Source organism: Amblyomma maculatum, chromosome 4 (genome assembly GCF_055883805.1).
Source record: "Amblyomma maculatum isolate TAMU_Amacu chromosome 4, ASM5588380v1, whole genome shotgun sequence".
Classification (NCBI taxonomy): Eukaryota; Metazoa; Arthropoda; class Arachnida; order Ixodida; family Ixodidae; genus Amblyomma; species Amblyomma maculatum.
The window spans coordinates 9,065,917-9,088,210 of record NC_139347.1 but is presented as its reverse complement, the minus strand read 5'-3'; the positions used below and the strand labels follow the sequence as shown (position 1 = coordinate 9,088,210).

At 43.6% G+C, this 22,294-nt stretch overlaps 1 protein-coding gene across 1 annotated transcript in view; it reads left to right on the top strand.

Annotated features, from left to right (window-relative positions):
- The first annotated feature begins 2,578 nt into the window (after nucleotides 1-2,578).
- Nucleotides 2,579-22,294, top strand: part of LOC146190259 (PAS domain-containing serine/threonine-protein kinase-like) — a 158,335-nt gene continuing 138,619 nt past the window's right edge. The window contains exon 1 of the mRNA XM_084600717.1: nucleotides 2,579-2,728. Within this exon, the coding sequence (XP_084456843.1) occupies nucleotides 2,703-2,728 (26 nt within the window). The 5' untranslated portion in view covers nucleotides 2,579-2,702. The remainder of the gene's footprint in view (nucleotides 2,729-22,294) is intronic.

The following is a 22,294-nucleotide window of genomic DNA, read 5'->3' as shown; positions in this document are numbered from 1 at the left end:
CACCACGGCTTCCTTTGCGTGCCACCCCTCGAGCTGGTGCGCACCTCGTGCTGGCGCATGATGCGTTTCAGCTCGGTGACATACGCATCGTATATATGTTGCGGCTTGTATGCGTATCTCGCTCTGTTCGAATTGTCTGGCCATAGCTTCGTATGATGTTGTGGGCAGGTATCGACAGGCTGGGTCGCGGCGTTCTGTGCGTCTTTTGTGCCAGGAGGAGGGTGAGAATGATAGGCGGAGACGGTTGTGGTCGCTCCCTAGGCTGAAGCGTCTGTCTTCGTCGATGTGTACCTGTGTTACGTGCGCTGCCGGTTTCAGGGACAGCTATAGAGCATAGTCTATTGTGGTGCGGCTGTTGCGAGCGCACCAGCTATAATTCACCTTCACAATCAGCTCTAAGGTTGGCTATTTCCAGGCCAAGCCATCAGTAGCTCCGATCAGTAGCTCACCATTCCTATCCTGGTATCCTTCGATGGGCTGTATATGTCCGTTGAAGTCTCCCATCAAGAGTGCTTCGTGCTGTGGGGCCCTTCGCTTGACGTCTTCTATGATGCACTCCAGGACACGGTCATTATAGCTTCGTGTCGGCCGTGTGCAACCGTGAGGTACACGGCGAAAGCACCGGGATGCCTACGATGCTTCAGGATATCCAGATATGTTCATCACAGACACCCGCCATTTGCACCCATGTGGAGTTTTTTCGCCACAGCACACCCACGCCACCACCTTCGCGGTTTGCACCATCTGCGCTTTTCATTTCTGCCACCTGGCGACAGCTCTCCGAACCCTTCCCTTCTATTATTATTAAATGGGTTCACAGGAAGGGAAAGGCGCAGTAACTGTCACACTTATTTTTTCTAATTTCTAAGGGAAGGGAGGAAGATAAGGGAGGAAGATGGGAATGAAGGTGGAAAGAGAGAAAGAGGAGCCATAGTGGAGGGCTACGGAGTAATTTCGACCACCTGGGGATCTTTAACGTGCGCTGACATCGCACAGCACACGAACGCCACTTCGTTTCGCCTCCATAGAAACGTAGCCGCCGCGGTCGGGTTCGAACCCGGGAACTCCGGCACAGTAGTCGGGCGCACTGCACCACCCCAGCGGAGCAACCCTTCCCTTCTCATTCGCGTAGTCGAGGGCTCCGGAATAACTTCGAGAACCTGGAGATCTTTTACCTACTGCGCCTACTGTACTCAATTCCACAGCCCACAGACGCCGTTGTGCTTCGCCTCCCTTGAAATGCGCAACCGCCGGTTCGAGCCCTGGAACTACGATGCAGTAGCCGAGCTTCTTCTGAGCCCCCCTTCACTTATTTATACCAAGGCATATGGTAGCCTCACGTAGTGTAAAAAAAAAAAAAATCCCTTTCCTTCTCATTCGCTTTTTTTTTTTTTTTACACTACGTGAGGCTACCATATGCCTTGGTATAAATAAGTGAAGAGGGGCTCAGAAACAAGAAGCTCGGCTACTGCATCGTAGTTCCAGGGCTCGAACCGGCGGTCGCGCATTTCGATGGAGGCGAAGCACAACGGCGTCCGTGGGCTGTGCAGTTGAGTACAGTAGGCGCAGTAGGTAAAAGATCCCCAGGTTCTCGAAGTTATTCCGGAGCCCTCCACTACAGCCCACATACCTTTCTACTCCCACTTTCTGTCCATCGAGAACTGTCTTTCCTTCCGTAAAACTTTTTATTTTATTTTACAAACAGATAATGCGAACAAAGGTTGAACGTGTTATATCGTTTGTTTATTTCTCGACGTGGCTGCAATTATACAGTGACAAAGCCCTACAGTTCAGAACTTGCAGATTGTCTTGAAAAACAAGGTGGCTGAATTGCGCTAAGGTACGATTTACAGCATCCGTGTGCGGTGCAATGTCAGTGCTCGTTAAGAACCCCGGGTGGTCGGAATTTTTGTAGTCATCCAGTACGGCGCCTACCATAGCCCGAGTCGCTTTGAGACGTTAAACCCTAAAACCAATTAACCTAGTGTTTTCGTTTTCGTACTTTATTAAATTCGCTCCAAATCTTATGTAGAATGGCAACGACAGCAGAGGAGGTGCGAGCCGGTGCGAAGGCGAGCTGGCAGGGTCAAACATTTTTATTCTGTTACCATCTCGGCCAGCTGCCTTCCTTATGCGCCTCACGAGCACAAACACATGCACGTACTACATTTACCATATGCCTAATAACGTAGTACGTTAAACGAAACTGACGAGCTGTGGTTAAAAAAGGAACTTCACTTTCTCGCGGACGCATTGCCTTGAACAACAACGATGCATAAACGTCTTATTAGTAGTACCAGCTTGCATTATGAGTTTTTTCACACTTGCCGCACCTAAATGCTCCGCTTCCACCTGAAGAATGCTTGTAAAATAATTTACTCTTAGCCGCCTCATAATTTATTAAGACGCTAATAAAACGTAGTTATTATATTAATTGGTTGATTTAAACTGTGGTTAATTGTACTAGCGTTATTTTGAAAGGTTCAGTTAAACTTTCTTTTATAATCATCTTTAACGATGCTAATACACCTAGCGTTAAAAATTGTGTTCAGTTTTTGCTAAGCACCTGAAAGTCCTTCACTACCACTTTATTGTGCACAGGCACAGCCGTTGCTGGTCGTGCAAAGACGGTTGTTTCGAACTGGAGGCGGCAAGTTGCTTTGGGTAGTCGTTGGACGCAGAGGAATTTTCCATGCAGCATCATGAAGAAAAACAGTAGCAGCAATCCGTAAGTTATGTCGTCTGTTTGTGTCAGAATTGCAGAGCGGAAAATGACGCCGTTCACGTTTACCACTGTCGGGGTTAACTGTCTACCTACGTTGTTTCCGTGCACAGATATAGTGACATTCTAGGCCACTGTAGCACTGTCACTTGCTTCGCATTGTTCAGCGGCATTTAATTCATTGCGAAAAACGTTTATTGCAGCAGCAAACTTGACTTCTAGAACACTCTTCGTATGCATTACATGAACACTTCGTAAACATCCAGGCCTAGGATTATTGGTGGCCGACAAAAGTTGGCACATGGTCCTTTGTTACCTTTGTGGGCGACGGAAATAGTGCCAGTGTCGACTTCAACCACTCATAACAACTAAGTGAGTAGAATTAGCTGCGATTGGGTGCAAGCCCCAGTGTGGTTCTTAACATCGCGACCGATAGTAAGTTTCGCCTCTCGGAAGTTCCATATTGGTTCTAAATAAGGAACCCGCTAAGTTGATTATTGCTTGATAGCCTATTATATGACGTGATTGCAATTAAAGAAAGACTGAGAGTAATTGGATTGCTTTAGTTGTGTTCGAAAACATCATAATCTAAGATGTGTAGCGTTGTGCCGTAGCAGGAAGCATGCGGTGAACAGAAGGTTCAGCGGCTGGCATTAAACGTTAGTTGTGGCTGCAGTAAATTATGCGGGAATTTCATTTTAACCTTTGATTGTTTTGCATAAATTATACCTATTGCGGTACGTTTCTCAATCTACGCTTAGCCGGTCGTGTAAAAAAAAGTGTCTGTGCTATAGAAACTGTTTTACGCTGTCAACTTTAGCACTCCATACATACATGGTGTGTTCTGTGTATTATGTCCACTCCAGGGCGAACAAAATTTTCAAATTATCTCAGTTACCCATTTCTTCTAGCTGCTATGGCCTCAACATGGAATGCTGTGGCCTCAACATAGAAAAAACAGTGTTGTAATGCATCCAGCAACTCTGGAAGTCAGTTTTGAGTGTTTGGACGGGGCGGTTTCTTATGTGTTCTTTCTTTGTTTTCATGTATAAGTTTATTGATCATTCATCTGTGCTTTCATCCATGCTTCATACACGCATCAAAGAAGTACCCATGAGGCAAAGATTCTTGGAAAGAGTAAAGATATAACGGCACGCGTTAGTTTGGAGGCACTTCACATTATGAAGTTTGGCAGTAGGTGTATTGGCACCCCTTCTTTATCTCTCTTTGCCTGTTTTAGATGCTACTATCTACTAACACACACACACACACACACACACACACACACACACACACACACACACACACACACACACACACACACACACACACACACACGCACGCACGCACACGCACACGCACACACACACACACACACATTTTGTTTGTATTCCTGGCTGTTTCCTTGCACCCTTCTTTCCCTTTGAAACTTCCTCTTATAAAAGGTGCCTCCTGGTTTCAATAAAATTTAGTTGTGAGGAGCCCCTGTGTCTAGACTTCTTTCGCATGGTCTGCATGGCTCAGTGCAATTTTTTCGCCACTTCATCCATGCTTGTGGGAAAAAGCTTCTAGATAGGCTTCTAGGTTAGGGTTGTCAAGAGGGTACAAGGTATAAAGAATGGGTGGGGAAGTAATAAATTTTCAGTAGCTTGGAAAGTAGTCACAACAGAAAGAAGTTGCACCATGAAAAGCTGTGTTTCCAGCTTTGGTGTGTTTCCAGTCAGTATTTTCCAGTATGCAGTAGGCATTTTTCATCCCCTGGGTTCTTGGGGACGCAATTGACAGATTCAGTATAATTTTGACCACATTAAGTAAAATATTAACGATTGTTACAAATGAAAGGTGGATTTTTCTACATGTAGTAAAGCAGCAAGTTTGGCTGCTACATAAATACAGCTTAGGCTGCTGATATTCGCTGATATGTTATTGTAGATGCTCATGAGCTGTACACTCCAAGATTTGATGCTTTAAAGGAGTGTAAACATTTCAGTTTTGGTTGCATGTTTTCTTGGTAACGATTCATAAGCTGTTTCTATACCACTACCACTATGTGGCATTTTCTCCCTGCTATTAAATAATTTGATTTATGAGCCATGAAAAATAATATGCTATCATCTTGATTTGTCATATTAATTCATTACTCTATTAAAGCCCTCATGCCTCAAGTACCAAAAGCCTAATGAGTGAAGAAGCAGTGATTATGTTAGTTTGCTTCATGCCTCACCTGACCTAATGTTGCTGTAATCCGATACTGCCAGTCATTGCTTTAGTTTTCTCTGTATTTTTAAGCCTACCATTGCACTTGGTCTGTTTAGGGCCTTGGCGTGTGTGGCAATAAGTTGTTGTTTCCACTCCAGCACTCTGAATACTCTTGTAAGTGTGCACTGAATAACTCTGGAGAGATTTTGCCACTTAACTGAAGCTGTTTCTAGTCAGTATTCTAGTCTTGCAGTGGACTATGGTCATTGTGTAGTCTACGCATTGTGTCGTGTGTGGCTGTTATAATGGTTATTTGTCAACTTTTCCAACCTAGGCATGCTTTACAATAAATTACTGGAGCAGACAAAAGGAGCGGAATTGAATGGTGCAGGTTTCGTGGCAATAAAGGGACTGACTAGTGACAAGAGTTGGTTGAGATTAGGCTGAGAATTAAGAGGTCTTTTCTGGTACTGGCAGAATAAGGTAGTCTAATTTGTAATTAAGTGATAAATATAACCTTAATTTGGAACTGAAAACTGCTTAAATCAAGTGGGACATCCTGTGATGCAACTTTCCCATTATTTGTGGGTCCTGCCGCATTACCAGTTACGTTCTCTCTGATGCATGTCTCGTTCTCTAGAAGGTTTGCCTCTCTTGGCTGCATGGTTTCATTGGCGGCACGGTTCGCTTAGAGGGGCACTATAAGAGCTACAGCAAACTAAGCAAGTGATGCGCTAGATGGACATCCTTTTACTTGTTTACATCGGCAACTGTTTCGTTTGCACAGAAAGGGGCTGCATTACTCAGGTAATCACAAATAAAATTCCTGATATCCGCCCACATTCATGTACCCTCAAAGCAGAGGAATGAAATGTTAGTTTTATGAGTTGTCTATGCTGGAGCTCTCTGGCCAGTCAGAGGCACGGCATTGAAATGTGAATGCCATTGAGCACTTGCAGTTCTGTTGTAGCGAGCAGCTTCACACAGGCTGAGTGCACCAAATTTGAGACAAAGCACTCAGCACTCATGTTTTCGTGCGTTAGCACTAGGGTTCTCGGTCTGACGATAAGCCGTTGTTTGTGCTTGTCTGGAGCCACAGGGCAGAAGCTGCGATTCCATGCGTAAACTTCATCATGGTGACTATCTGCCAATCCTGTATTCTGGCACACCGCTTGAAGCACAGGATAGTCCGACCTTAGATTCAAGCACTCTTTGGCTATCTGACACCATCCTTGGGCCATGCAAGAAGAATATCAAAGGTGTTGAAGTCTGAGTACCAGAAGAACATGAGGCTTTACACTGAATGGCTTCAAGTTTTGCTAGTGTGATTTGGACACTTACATTGATTCTGGATCACTGCCTTGTCGTGGCGGAGGGGCTTGCGAACCTCGATGAAGTCGTGAGCTCTGCTGTGTAGGGCCACCCAAGATAGACAGGTCACGGCAGAGAGTTCTGACAAAATGTGATTCACTGGAGAAGGTAATAGCAACCCACTCCAGTATTTCCTGCCAAGAAAACTCTATGGCCAGTCACAATACCAATAATGATATGGCGCCGGAAGATGAGCCCCCCAGGTTGGATGGCGTCCCACATGTTACTGGGGATGAACAAAGGGCGATTCCTAGTAGCTCCAGGACGAATGAAGCGGCTGGGCTAAAGCCAAAAGGACGCTCAGTTGTGGATGTGTCGGGAAGCGACCGGAAAGTCCGATGTTGCAAGGAGGTGTATCACATAGCAACATGGAATGTAAGATCTATGACGCAAGGTAAACTGGATATCGTCAAGCGAGAAATGGACAGATTGAAAATTGATATCCTGGGTATCAGCGAGCTCAAGTGGACCGGAATGGGAGAATTTAACTCCGGCGACCATTATGTCTTTTATTGTGGGCACGAATCCAAGAGAAGGAGTGGGGTCGCTCTCATAGTAAACAGAAGAATGGGCAAAACAGTGCTAGGGTACAACCCCAAAAATGACCGAATGATTTCACTTCGGATCCAAGGTCACCCTTTCAACATAACAGTTATCCAAGTCTATGCACCGACCACTACTGCTGAAGAAGCTGACGTTGAGAGATTTTATGCGGACCTACAATGCATTTTAGACCGCACCCCATCATCAGACGTCGTTTTTCTCATAGGAGACTGGAATGCTAAGGTAGGGAGTGAAGAAATATCCGGAATTACAGGCAAGTTCGGTCTTGGTGAGCCAAATGAAGCTGGGCAGAGGCTAGTAGAGTTTTGTCAAGAAAACAACCTGACCATAGCGAATACTCATTTTCAACAGGACAAGAGGCGCCTGTACACATGGGCTTCACCGGACGGTCTGTACAGGAATCAGATCGATTATATTATTTGCCGGCAGAGATGGAGAAGTGCTATACAAGCAGTAAAAACAAGGCCTGGAGCTGATTGTGGCACCGATCATCAGCTTCTTGTTGCCAAGATTAAGCTTCGATTGAGGAAAACGCAGAAAACTAGAAGGCCTTTCAGGTATAATCTGGATCAAGTTCCATTAGAATATGCTGTGGAAGTGAGGAATCGATTTCAAGAATTAGATCTAGAAGACAAAGAGCCCGAAGAGATGTGGACTGATGTTCGTGATATAATACAAGAAGTTGCTATTAAGGTAGTTCCAAAGCAAAAGAAATGCAAGAAAGCAAACTGGTTATCTGAAGAGGCTCTGCAAATAGCTGAGGAAAGGAGGATGGCAAAAGTTATGGGGGAAAGAGAAAGATACAAGGTTCTCAATGCGGATTTTCAGAAAATAGCAAGGAGAGATAAGAATGCCTTCCTGAACGTACAGTGCCAAGCAGTTGAGGACAACAGCCAATTAAGGAACACAAGAGCTCTGTACAAGACAATCAAAGATATCAAAGGAAGCTCCTGTGCTAAGCTGGGCGTGATAAAGGACAAACGAGGCAAGGACCTCACTGAATCCTCAGAGATAAAGAAGAGGTGGCAGGAATGCACAGAACTGTACAAGGACCCCAATGTGCAAACCCAACATAAGACGGTTGTGATTACTGATCTCGAGCCGGGCATCCTGAAGAGTGAAGTTGAATGGGCCTTAGCCAGCCTTAATAAGAACAAAGCTAGCGGAATTGATAGCATTCCAGCTGAGTTGCTTCAAAACCTCAACCATGACGCTGTTAACATTCTGCATACATTATGTCAGAAGATTTGGACAACCCTGCAGTGGCCACAGAATTGGAGGAGGTCAGTTTACATCCCCATTCCAAAGAAAGGCAGTGCCAAAGATTGTTCCAACTACCGCACGATCGCGCTCATTTCGCATGCTAGCAAGGTGATGTTGAAAATCCTCCAAGGTAGGCTGCAGCAGTATGTGGATCGGGAGCTTCCGGACGTGCAAGCTGGGTTTCGCAAGGGCAGAGGAACTAGAGACCAAATTGGCAACCTTCGCTGGATCATGGAAAAAGCAAGAGAGTTCCAGAAACCCATCTACTTCTGCATTGATTATGTGAAAGCGTTTGACTGCGTAGATAACAGCAGATTGTGGCAAGCTCTCCAAGAGATGGGAGTTCCAATTCACCTCATCTGTCTCCTCAGGAACCTGTATGAAGGACAAGAGGCCACAGTCAGAACTGGGCATGGTTTTACTGATTGGTTTCCGATTGAGAAAGGAGTGAGGCAAGGCTGCATTCTGTCGCCCTGTCTATTTAACCTATGTGCAGAGTTCATCATGAGGAAGGCCGGTCTGGACGAGTCTCCAGCTGGAGTGAAGATTGCTGGAAAACGTATCAACAACCTTAGATATGCGGATGATACCACTTTAATGGCAGAAAGTGAAGCGGAACTCAAGAGACTTCTGATGCGCGTACAAGAAGAGAGTGAGAAGTTTGGGCTTAAACTGAACATTAAAAAGACAAAGATCATGGCGTCTTGCCCTATCAAGTCCTGGAGCATCAAGGGACAAGAAGTGGAAGCTGTGACAGATTTTCTCTTCTTGGGCTCCAAGATTACCTCGGAAGGAGATTGCAGCCATGAAATTAGGAGACGCCTGCTTCTGGGAAAGAGAGCAATGGTTATCCTTGACCGCCTAGTAAAGAGCAGAGACATTAGTCTGCCAACCAAGATCCGTATAACCCGTGCTATGGTCTTTCCAGTTGTGATGTATGGATGCGAGAGTTGGACTGTGAAAAAGGCTGACCGCCGAAGAATTGACGCGTTTGAATTGTTGTGCTGGCGAAGACTCTTAAGAGTTCCTTGGACTGCCAGAAGATCAAATCAGTCGATATTGTCGACCATAAACCCTGACTGCTCATTGGAGGGTCAAATTCTAAAGTTAAAGCTCAGCTACTTTGGTCATCTGATGAGAAGAGAGAAGTCGCTGGAGAAAGATTTGATGTTGGGAAAGGTTGAGGGTCGCCGGAGAAGGGGTAGGCAGCTAACGCGATGGTTAGATGGCATCCTCGAGGCACTGCAGATGAAGTTATGTGATGATAGGAAGATAGTGAGAGACCGGAAAGCGTGGCGTGACATGGTCAATAGGGTCACGAAGAGTCGGACACGACTGAACGACTGAACTGAACTGATTGATTCTGTTCGGCTGACTGAGCACAGGAAGCTAGCTGTGGATACCGCAGAGCATCTGTGGCAACATGCGAGGCTGGCATTGCCTCAGAAGCTTAGTGAGGACCCATTGGCTAGCACGATCACTGTCCTGGAAGGCGCCACTCTGCCCGGAGACACGCAGCATGTCCTGGAAAAAGGTCACAAGTTTCCTTTTGAGCCTGCTTCTAAGTGATTTCAACTTGCTTCGTGGTGCGATGAGTTGGCAAGTGTGTTCTCAAAAACCAGTTGGAGCATGTCATCAGTGATGGTGTGGATTGCCTGTAATGCACTGTAGGTGGTCTGCCAGCAAAAACCTCCCAAGGAAAAAAAAAGTAGGAGACTGTCTCATGACAAACAGCCTCGCTAGTCTGATTAAAAAGGTGGCTTTATCATGTTGCCTGCCGGCACTTTTGACAAGAAAGCCCCAGAGGCGGTCATAACGAATTTCAAACAGATTGACTTCCATCCAATAAAACAGAGGCTGTCAACCTACTCAAGAACATGCACCTAGAGAGAGGTCTTAATTAAGCAAGATAGTCGAGATCAGTTAGACTGGCTCCTTGGAAATATTCTTTACCAAGAAGACATAAACCCAAATGCCCTTTCCAAGCTGTTGTTTCAGAGAATAAAACATGGCAGTGAACAATTAGGAAGTTCCTACAGTTGAACCTGCAGAAAATAGTTGGAAAAAATCCTAGGGGCCACTTTGGACCACTAAAGTGCGATGAGGCCAAAGCCAATATAGTAGGATGGATCGTAGCTCTCCACTACTGCACGTCTATCTTCCTTTTTTCTTTCACTCCCATCTTTTTCCCTTTCTTTAAGTTGTGGTACATGTGTCCGCAGAGAATTGTGGCAGATACTGTGCCTTTTCTTTCCTGTAAACCGATCTGAAACGCCGCTGATGCCTACTGTACTGTGTCTGCTTCTATATGCTATGTGGTGCGCTGTTTGAGGAAGCCCGAAATGAAAGGCGCTGCATGGACGCCTGGATTGAACGCCTGGCGGGGTCAGCTTCGTATAAGCATGAATTGCCTTGTGATGTCATGACTGGATGTGACGTCATTATAGCGTTACTTTCGGGTTATTAGACATGGCCGGATGTAATGTCACGGTCGATGCCGTCATAGTCACACTCATTTCAAGGCATGACATACTACACCACTGAAGATGTCATCAATAATTTCAAGGCACTACATACTAAACCACTGATGACATCATCAATTTCAAGGCATGAAATACTACACCACTGATGACGTCATTAATTTCAAGGCAGGACATACTACACCAGTGATGACGTCAGTCAAGGTACGACATTCTACACCACTGATGACATCATCAAAAATAAAGCATTACGGACGGACATGCACGATCGTGGCCGTGAGCATAAGCCATGAAAGGCTTTCACCTTAAAAGACCCATCTATTGCACACAGTTCCAAGGAAGTAGCAGAGCACTTGGAAGAAGGTTTCCCAATGGCCACCACCACTTTTTCTATTGCCTGTTTCACTTGATACATGATGGTTTGTTTGATGAGTTAGAGAGGCTACACAAGAGAATGGTGAAGTTGTCTTTCGGAATATGGCAGGTGAGAACACAGAGCGCTTTCTTGAATAGTTGAACTTTTATCTAAGCTCTACAGCCACCAAATTCAGTGGAAGATATTTTTTACAGAAGTCTGAAATTCCTATTGGCTCCTCTATTGCCCCTGTCCTTTGCTATATAGATCAGTCTGCCTTCGATAGGCGTATCAAAAATCTTTCAGCTTAGCATGTTTTGCACATCTTTCGCTATGTTGACAATTACCTTGTTTTCATCTGTCCCCTCATGATAATCATCATGACATAGTCACTAGCACATAGTCATATTTTCTCCTGGAGGCCTTACATTAACTCGCAAGTTGGCGAGCGAGGACTGCGTGCCTGGACTTGAAGCTCCAATTTTCGGACAAGCGCATTCGCTGGGCATAAATAGCGAAGATCAAAAGACTCCAGGGCCATATGAAAGTGTGCATTGCAAGCTTGTGAAACATGCTACCATTATATCGGCCTGCTAGTCTGCCTTGAAAAAATTCTTGTTCATGCCTTGGAGGCAAGCTTTACACAGCAAGTGCAATTCTTCCTTTCTGCAAGATACCCAGATACCCTCTTCACCTAGTCACCAGTGTGTGCGAAAGTTTACTCCAGGAAATGAAAGGATGGAAAACAAATTTGAGATATGGCTACGATACTTCCTAGTGTGAAATTTGAGTCCGTTATTTATATTGAGGCAAAGAATTTGGGAGATGCTTGTATATATGTATGTGCAGTTACAAAACACTCAAGTCGGAAAATTGCTTACAAGAAGAGAAAGAAGAGTCACTAGTGAGCAGCACTGAGCTCGTGGCTGTTCTTTCTCTTTGTCTCAGAAATTCTTTGGCTTGGGACTCTTTCGCTTGGTTACACTGGCAACGGCACTGATGACTGCACGGCTCAACCGCCGAATGCTTGAAAAGCAGAAGAAAGATAGCTTGCAAGTTATGCCCCACATTCATCGCATATCGCATGTTAAAAAGTGGCCAGCCATTACGGGGTCAAGTTGGCTTTCTTGGCACCATGCAAACAAAGCAGCCTGAGCCCTTAGTGGCAAAGAGAAGTAGGCCACAAGGTCGAAAAATCACAGAAAGCAGTTTACTGAGCGTACCTTGGAGGTGGTGCGCAAATTCCCTTTCACCTATGGACAGTTCTACATTGGGCAAGCTGGCAGGTGGTTTAATAAAAGGGCACATGAGCACAACTTGGCTTTTAAAGTGCAACTCTGGTGGTTTTCTGCATCATTGTGAAATTTTAAGTCAATTAAACACACATACTTGCGGTGACCATCTGTCCGCCGCATCTAAAGATTCGAAAAGGGAGAAAAAGAAAAACTGCGGGTGACAATAACAACATTACGATAGTTGCCAACCTGGTATAAGGGAACGACAACAGCGAGTTGCTAGGCAAATGGCGCACACCTTTCTCGCCCCTTGGCGACAGGTGGCGGCGCTGATGCGCATGCGCAGCTGTGCATAGCAACAGTGACGTCACCTGCACCGGCAGGCGGAGCGAGTACGCGCTGCGACAGCGCACCTTCACCGGACGCGGCGTTACAGTCGAGTGAGTGAGTCGGATAAGCGCAGAAAGGTGGATTCTCCTAACGTCAAACGATGGAAGATCAATGAACAAATGCGTCAATGGCGACTTCAGGCTTCTTCTGAGACTAAGGCGAGAGATACGGAACGAAAGCATTTGCGACAGTGCAATGCTTCGCCTGGGACGAAAGCAAGGTAGGCAGAAAGGAAGCGCCAACAGAGACTAATTGGCAGTCGAAGTGCTGCGGCAAAGGCTTTTGCCTAGTGCACTTTAGGCTGTCAAAGTGCCCCATAGTTTGACTGCATTACATTCCTTGGTGTGTCCTGACTCCAAAACAGTTTTTTGAAATTTGAAGTAGAACTATTTTTAAAAAAGAACAGCAAATCGAAACAAATTGCATTTATGGCCAGAAACTATGTTCCATTTGGTGAAGCGGTGACGTCACAAGCAGCATTGGAAAAACTCGCATGCACATTGGATGGTGGAAATGAATATGGAAATCATGACACACTACATAAAATGTTGGAGGTAACCTAATACAGGCCTCAAATTGTAATGATCATGCGGGTTGTGCACAATAACGTGGTTATACTGCTTGTGACGTCACAAACACAGTGTTGCTAGCAGAAATTGTCTCGACTGAAGCCACTAAAAATTGCACATTTTAAAATTGTGTTGTGCATGAATGAATTATCGCACGGTGCTCAAATTTGGTAGAATGTGTTGGCATGGAGAGGAAAACCTACATTAAAATTTTTACCAGGATATTCGAATGTCGAAAAACCTTCGAAGAAGCCCTTTAAAAACAACTTAGGCGGCGAAGTAGCCCGACATTTCAATGGACGCAAGTCAAGGCTGAGGGCAAGAAAAAGATTCCTTGCAAACTGATCCCTAGAGAAATGATCTTTTTGTTCAGATCAAATGACAGGGCCTAAAGGGAAATCATGGAAGCTTTCCACATAGTAAAACTAATGGCAGCTGTGTCAGCACACTGCCTATTTCACTTATGCCCAACAATTTCTTTTTTTTTCTTTTATTACTGCTAATTTTGCTGCCATCACATTCGCCTCTACTTTGGTAGATTGAGCGCCATTCTGCCATTTGGCCTTTATATTTGTTGACTGTTGTTTTGTATTGATTCTAGGTTCTCTTGCTGATTTTCGGCCTCGCCCTTTTCCTTTACTCCTGCATTTTGTTTAGAGACATCTGTCATCTCTACTTCCGTGATTTGTTTCCTTTGTTTGTTTGCATGTACTGCGTCCTGGTGCACTACATGCAAACTTTTGCTTATCTGTGTCTGTGCGAGGGACGAAGATGGTCATGGGCCTTGGTTCATGCTTTTATAGCATGTGATTCCACTTTCACGAATAAGTAGCTAGCAGTCTGCACCCGTGGTGTTGTGTCCATTCCTTTTCATTTGTCCTTGTCTTTTCATGCAGTTTTTCTTTCCTTCCTTTCACTGGAATATTTGGTAGATTACTACGATCATCAAGATAATCATCGATGCAGATTCAAGATAAATCCCCCTTTCTAATGGAAATCTTCAAAAACGTCCAAAGCCACTCCTGAATGAAGTCTGCCGTCAGATGAGGGAGGCACAAAATAAGTCGTGGCAGATCTTAAAATGGCATTCAACAATTGCGAATCTCATAGCATTTAAGAAAAAATTAAACTAAAAGGGCGGTATGTTCGGCGGAAGGCAAGGGATAGCACTTAGAAAAATTGGTTTCGGGAATGAATACTCGTACCTCAAATTGAATCTCTCATAGGCTGAGTCACTTTGGACCACTAAACCCCATAAGCCATCAGACAAATTAATAGGGGAAAATATGCAAGGGGAATGGTGAAAACAGCATTTAGTATCCATCATCTTAGAAATGATGCTGGGAGTACTTCCCTTGAAGAACAGGCTGATATTTTGTTATACATTCTTATAATGTGTTAAGTTTTGCAGGATATGCAAACATGTTGAAATATAGCAACAACACTGAACGTAAGAAACTTCAATTCTTAAGTGCAGGGGACAAGTACAACAGCAGTTTTCCATTCTACGAACTAGAACTCGTACTATTATACTGCAAAGCTACTGCGGTTGATCCTGATGAAATTCATTATAGCAAGTTGCAAAGTCTGCCTCTTCCTTTTCTTGAATCATTCCTGCTCTTTATTAATTGCATTTGGAGGGAAGGTAAAGTGCCTAAGGACTTTAAAACAATGTTAGTAATTCTCATACTTAAACATAAATTAGGTTGATGCTATGTATGAAGCTCCCATCCAATAACCCTGACCATTTGTGTCTGCGATGCTCATGGGCGTCTTGGCAATACACATTTGATGTACATGTCAGAAATGAACTAGACAATAGGCAGATTTCAGTGTGGATTCTGATGTAATCGATGTACAGTTGTCATAATGTTGCTTCTCAACACAAATGCAAGCGGCTCACACAAATGGCCAGTATTGTCTTTCCATATTTCTTGATCCCGGATGCATATGACACAACCTGGAGGTATGGAATCCTCCAAGACTTTGCCAACAACGGAATTGATGGGAACATGTTTCACAGTGCTGAAGACTTAATGTTTCTCATTTTTAGCATACATTTTATGACGTTTTTGTTCAAAGAAGTAGAGTTCCTCAAGGCAGTGTGGTAAGTGGGGTGCTATTTTTTTCTCAGCTCAAACTGAACTCTGTAATTAAAAAACTCTAGAGCGCACTTTGGACCACTTTAGTGTGATGAGGCGAAAGCCATTATAGCGCGGTGGATCGTAGCCCTCCACTATGGCACCTATATCTCCCTATCTTCTTCCACTCCCACCTTCCTTCCCTTTCTTTAAGGCGTGGTACATGTGTCCGTGGAGAATTGTGACAAGTACTGTGCCTTTTCTATCCTGTAAATCAATTTGAAATGCTGCTGATGTCTGCTGTACTAACGCCTCCTAGACATCTGGGCCAGCTTCTGTTTGCTGTGTGGTGTGGCGTTCAAGGAAGCGCCAAATGAAAGGCGCCGCACAGACATCTGGATCGGACGCCCGACGGGGTCAGCTTCGTCTATGCATGAAACGCCTGGTGATGTCACGACCAGTTGTAACTGTACATGGTGCGCCCCTTGTCGAACACAACCAGCATTTCATTAAACGCACCAAAGTTCACCAGCATTCTATAATTCGTTTACAGGAAATTAAAGGCGCAGTATCGGTCACTCGCGGAATACCACTATCCTCACTGTAGACAAGGGGAATTATGTTGAACGTTTCACAATCCGGGGCGTGGCGCAGTTGGTAAAGCACTCGACTGGAGATCCAAGGGATGGAGGTTCGATTCCCGGTGGAGACAAGGTTTATTTATTTATTTTGAACTATCTCCTTCGAAAGTTGAAACCTTCTGCTGACAGCCACTGCCAACAGCTTCTGCTGAGAACGATGAGGCAATTAAGGCTTTTGCCTTAATACAACCCTGCCTAATGCGCAGTACTCGTACGTGTGCAACTTACAGATATGTTTCCAAATAAGTTTCATGCCATGTAACTTTATCCATGAGCAACACATGCAAACAGCATCAGCCACCTTAAAAAGTGGGCTAATAAAAACTAGTTAAGGTTCCCTCCCATAAAAACGATTTTGGTTCATTTTAGAGTGTAGCACTACTAACCACAATCAGATTTCACCGATGTTGGTCCTGAGCGCTCACTCGCTCTTTCTCTCTGCGTGAACTTAAAATGGAGAAAAAGAAAGTGGCGACGCATATCTGCGGCTTAGCAGTGCGGAGGCAGACTGGCCGCACAGCTGCAGCTGAAGCTGCTTTCTCTTTGTCCCTTCGTCCTGAGTAACACATGCTTGTACAACACTGCCTCTTGACTGCTGTAGCATCTGCAACCATGACACGTCCCCACTCTCTCATTGGACCATTTGCGGCCGCTCCGTCTCCGGAGTAACACGTGCTTGTACAGCACTGCCCGCTGACTCCTGCACTGTCCACAACTGTGACATGCTGCCTGCTCTCTCACTGTGTGCATCTTTGGCCACTCTGCCTCCTCCTAGCTAAAATACATGAAGCGTGCCTGAAATTGTAGATTCGTATATAGGGAAGAACGAGCTCAATATATGTCACACTTCACCATGGACCCCTGAACCATGCCTTAAGGGGAGAGGAAGGTGGGAGTCAAAGGGGAAAGAGAGGAAGAGGTGCCGTTGTGGAGGGCTCCACAGTAATTTCGATCACCTGGGGATCTCTAAAGGGCAACTACGTTTTTTTTTTTTTTTTTTTATCATTTTGAGTTTTTGATTACATACATTCCTCAGTGTGTCATGATTCTAACAGAAAAAACCGTTTTTCGAAATTTTAAAGAGAACTATTTTTAAAAAGAAAAACAGCAAATCGAAACAAAAACTTTTCATGGTAGAAACGGCGTTCCAGTTAACGAAATGGTGACATCAGATACAGTATTGGAAAAACACTTGTTCGTACATTACATGGAAATAAAGTACGGCAGTCATGACGAAGTACATAGAATGTCTGATATAGCCTAATGCAGGCCTCAAAATTTCACGATCAGTTAGGGAGTGTAATGCGGGTATAATGTTTGTCATATCACAAACACAGTGTTGCCCGCAGAAATCGTCTCGGCTGAAGCCATGAAAACTTCATTTTAAAATCGTGTTGTGCGTGAATGAATTACTGCACGGTGCCTGAATTTGGTGGAATGTGTCAGGGCAGAGAGGAAGACCTACTGTAAAATATTTACCTGAATATTCGAATGTCGAAAAACCTCGTAGTTGCCCTTGAACATGCACTGACATTCCATAGCGCATGTACACCTCTTCGTTTAGCCTCCACTGAAACGCATCCGCCAGCGGTTAGGGTCATCAACTCTGGAGAACTTAAGGCCTTCTGGCTTTTCCTTCCCCCCATGAGCTGGTTACGAAAAAGGCCTACATAGAAGTTCTATGCAGCAAGTTTCGAAGCTATGAGCGGCGCACAGGCCCCCATGAGCTACATCGTACAAAACAGGCCTACATAGAAGTTTCATACGGCATGTTTTGAAGTATGATAAGCGGCGCATGGGTGTTTAAAGCGAGGCCAAGAGGTAGACATTGGTTAACCCCCATTCATTAGGAGAAGTCTAGTGGAGGACAATGGTGACGACAATGCGATCGGCTTCGGAAACATGTGAAACTTGGGGCAGGAAAAATGGTGACATTCCACGGCGAACACACTTTTTTTTTCTAGACGTTCATTGTGCAAGCAGTCTATGCCATTTGCTGCACTATCCTATCAAGCTGATGTGCTAGTGCCTTCACAGGGGTGGAAAGTGAATTATGCTCTTGCCAGGATATGCCCAATAAGTGCTGGGTGTTCACTTGCCAGAGAAATTACAAACCGGGCCCAAAATTTGGGTTTTCAAGTTTCTTAGGGATGAAGAAGCGAAAGCAGCTATTAGGGCAATACCATGAGTGAACTTTGTTGTCACCATAATCTGGGGTAAGATGTTTGAAAATTCATCAAATAATAGTTACCTTTAAAAATACAAATTAATGAATTTAAGTGCTGCATTATAAAAAGTATTTAAACTAGGAAGCTAGTTGCCAATGTAGACATCAAATGTGCAACCCCCTTGACAGGTTGCAGCTGCTATATAAACAAAATTTAACTTTTCTTTAGGTTTGCAAGCTACATTTTACTGAGGCCGACATTGTGTGAGAGGCCTTCCTCATTGACAAGCTTACAGGCCACATCACCACTGCACCTTAGAGTTAGACACCTACAAGGATGGCGCGAGTGTGAACTTTTGTTGAAGCACCTGTTGTGATGTAGCACTGACATCTTGTTGAAAAATGACAGTTAGATAAGATAAAATATTTACTACCACTGAACTTGGTGGAGACGAGGTAAAAAGCAGCTTTTCCCAGCTTGACTGGACGTCGTTCCCTACAAACAGCAGCGTGTCACGCTATACAAAATACTTAAGAGAACTTCTTGTTGGGCTAGTTGGTGTCTGTTCATTATAAGTTAAAGGCGCCAAAACAACACGCACACACACAAGAAAAGAAGAACGGGACAGAGCACCCGGGAGGTGCTCTGTCCAGTTCTTCTTTCGGGAGGCGCTCTGTCCCATTTTTCTTTTCTTGTGTGTGTGCGTGTTGTTTTGGCGCCTTTAACTTATAATGTATACAAAATACCCAGACACAACCTAATAAACAGCACAAAATGTGTTGGCATAAGATATCAAAGACACTTTCTAATGATGACCAAAATAACACAGGAAGTGTGATGCACAGGCACAAAGAAAATTAAAAAAAAATGAAAATTCTACTCATCTATACATACATGATAGCTCTCAAAGTGATGGTACACAAAACAAGTTAATGACTCTAAGAAACATAATATAAAAGGAAAGTTTAATGAGCACTGTAGTTTTTTGGAGAAATACAAAAATAGCTTAACAAACAGGTGGTCACATTGCAGCCGGACATGCTTAAAATTGAATCAAAATGGTTGACAACAGTCGCTTGTGTCGCTAGGGTGATTTTAAGTTAGAACACAGCACTCTTCACAAAGGTATCTTTAAGGCGTTTCAGGCTCAGCTCGAAGATGTCAATGTTATTATTTAGGTGCATGTTTAATAAGTGAGGGATATTATAACGTAGAGTTTGCATAGCGAAATTTGTGCGATAGGGATGGATCTTCTAGTGTTCCGGATTTCACGTGTCACGATGGGAGGTTTCTTTGATAGAAAGTTCTGCTAAGCTCGCTAGAATATTACTGTTGGCTTTGCATTCTTTTATCAGTGTTGCACATAAATTAAAGTTGTACATACCTTCTATTCATATTAATGCCAGCTTTATAAAGACTTCATCAGTGTTGGAATCATACGGCGAGTATGCTATAACTCTAACAATTTTACGTTGTAGCCTGGCAAGCTTTTGTATATTGTTATTTGTAGTCGTTCCCCAGACCATCACGCAGTAGCTTAGGTGGGATAAGAAAAGTGAATTATATAGCAGGGGAAATATGCGTTTTGGAAGAAAATTTATTCTCTGTGTTTGTAAAGAACGCCTACCACTGACGCAAGTTTCGATGATGCATAATCCACGTGCTTGTTCCAAGACATATTTTCTGAAAATACAACACCCAAAGTGTAAAATTCCGTGACGATTTCTATGTTGTTGTTGTTTAGGGTAAGTGCCAGATCTGGTGTAACATGCTTTCCTTTTGAACAAAAGATAATAGCTTTGTTTTAGAGTGATTAACTAATATATAGTTGTGATCAGCCCATGCACCCAGTTTAGATAACAATGAATTACCTAAAGAAAACAGTTCTTCGCATATATCAGCAGTACAAAAAATACTTGTATCGTCGGCGTAGATTACAAACTTAGCCTTATCATCGATGGTAACAATCTCATTCAAATATATGTTAAATAAGAAAGGTCCCATAATGCTACCTTGGGTAACCCCAAGTTGTACCTTTGCTTTATACGAAAAAAAAAACCGTTCACATCAACATACTGAAAACGTTCTGAAAGATATGATTTAATAAGATCAAGTGATGTACCACGAACATCATCAGATGCTAATTTTCCAAAAAGTATATTTTGGTTCAAATAGCCAAATTCCTTGGTGAAATCTATAAAAATGCCTAGTACAAACTTCTTGATTTCCATATTTCTTAGCATGTATTCCTTCTGGTCCATGAGGGCAAGTTGTGTGGAGCGAAATTTCCAGAATCCATACTGAGCATCAGTAATGAAGGCGTGTTTTTCAAAGTAGGATTGAAAACTCACCAGAATTAGCTTTTCAAGTCTCTTAGAAAATACTGGTAAGATCGAAATTGGGCGATAATTATATAGATGCGAGGTGAACGACAAAATATTGGACGCTATGGCCAAAAAGAGGAAAGCTGGAACACTGTGAAACAAGGCAGCTGCCCCCTTCTATATAGCTGCATCAGCTGTTTTACGTTAATTTCTAAATTAAATTGCTATGTTGTAACTGAGTAGACTATGGTAGTGTGGGTGTCTGACTCTAGAGGGCCATATTCGTTTAAGTGTAATCTTTAGAATAATTACCTATGGCTCCAATAAGACTATACATATGGAATGGCGAAGCTATTCGAGTGTTTTATTTTTTATTCTTTATATTCAGCCCACCTAGGGCTGAATATTCCACGCCTGCTCATAATAAATGTTTTTCTCTCTCTCTCTTGCTAAGCTCCATAAAAATTTATTGAAAAATAAGCAAGGAAAAGTTTTAATACAATGGTAAATTTATTTAATATAATCAATCAAGAGAACTTTTACTGAAAAAGATGAGAAAGCGCAACATGATTGAGTTGACATCACTGCCCTAACATTCTTTACATTTGGCTAGTGCCTCGAAATTAATGTAGTGCAGTATGTCGGCTCTTCATGTATTCTAGTTTGACTGAAGAAAAAAAATGTGGGTTGATAAATGCAAGTTTTTTTGCTGCAAGATGATCCCTGTCATGATTCCGTATGCTGTATTGAAAGCAGTGGCGACTGTAGTCCTGTTTTGGTGACATCATGGTAGAAGCACTCAGTCCATCTCGAATTCTCTATACTTCATCTCGCAAGATGTTTTCAGTACTGGGAAAGGCAAGGACGCCCTGGACCAATCACGGTCATGCACACTATAATAGGTCTTTTTGCTCCTACCCACATCTTGCCCCTGGGAACTTAGTGCCCATGATCCTGAAAAGGCCAGGGCGCCCTTTCCTTTTGCAGTGCTGCAAAAACCTTGCGGGACGAAGTATAGAGGGTGCTGGGCCACTGTGGCGCCTGTTTCTTTGTCTCCGCTTTCACTCCCACCTTCCTCCCATCTCTTACGGCGCGGTTCAGGTGCTCATGAAGAAGTGTGACATATATTGGGCCTTTTGTTTCCTATAAACCAATTTGCAGTTTTATGTGCACTTCACGCATTTTAGCTAAGGAGGAGGTTAAGCAGCCACAAATGCACCCAGTAAGAGAGTGGGGGCTTGTCACAGTTGTGGTTGCCGTTGTGGTTCTCACCAGGCAGTACTTTTGCAGAGAGTGGAATCTTATGAATGAGAACTTTTTATACCAAAGAGAAACTAAGCATAACATACTGTAAAGCGCATAGAAAAGTATAGAAGGGGTAAGCAGTCTATGCACCTATTTCACAGTTAATTAACTGTGCAAATTGGCTATAATTGTTTTTCAGACTAGCGAGGCTTTCTTCTGCAATCCTCTCTTAACATCAATGTGTAACTTATCCCCGTGCAACTAACAAGAGTTCTAGGACCCTTAACAAGAGTTCCTTGGTTTACTTTTTCAGTCAGAGTTAACATTTGGACCGCCGCTGAAGCTTTGTGCACAGAAACTGACAAATATCCTGAAAATTCTGTTCACGAGACATTGGGTGCGAACAGAGTTTGCCCACTCCTATTATACAAATCAAATAAATCACTTTAATTTTCAACGTTTGACAATGTTGATGGTCTCCGAGGCAAAATGCTGTAGGGGCAGCTTGACGAGGCCAGGGAGCCAGTGGCAGGTAGCAGTGACAGCAGGAAAAAAAAAAAACATGGGATATCTTCTGCTATTCCCAGAAAAGATGTCGCACTTCGTTATAAATTTACAAAAATAAAAGGGGAAGTCAAAGTATGGAAAGATATCAAGACGCTGTGCAAAGACTAGCGTTTTTATGCT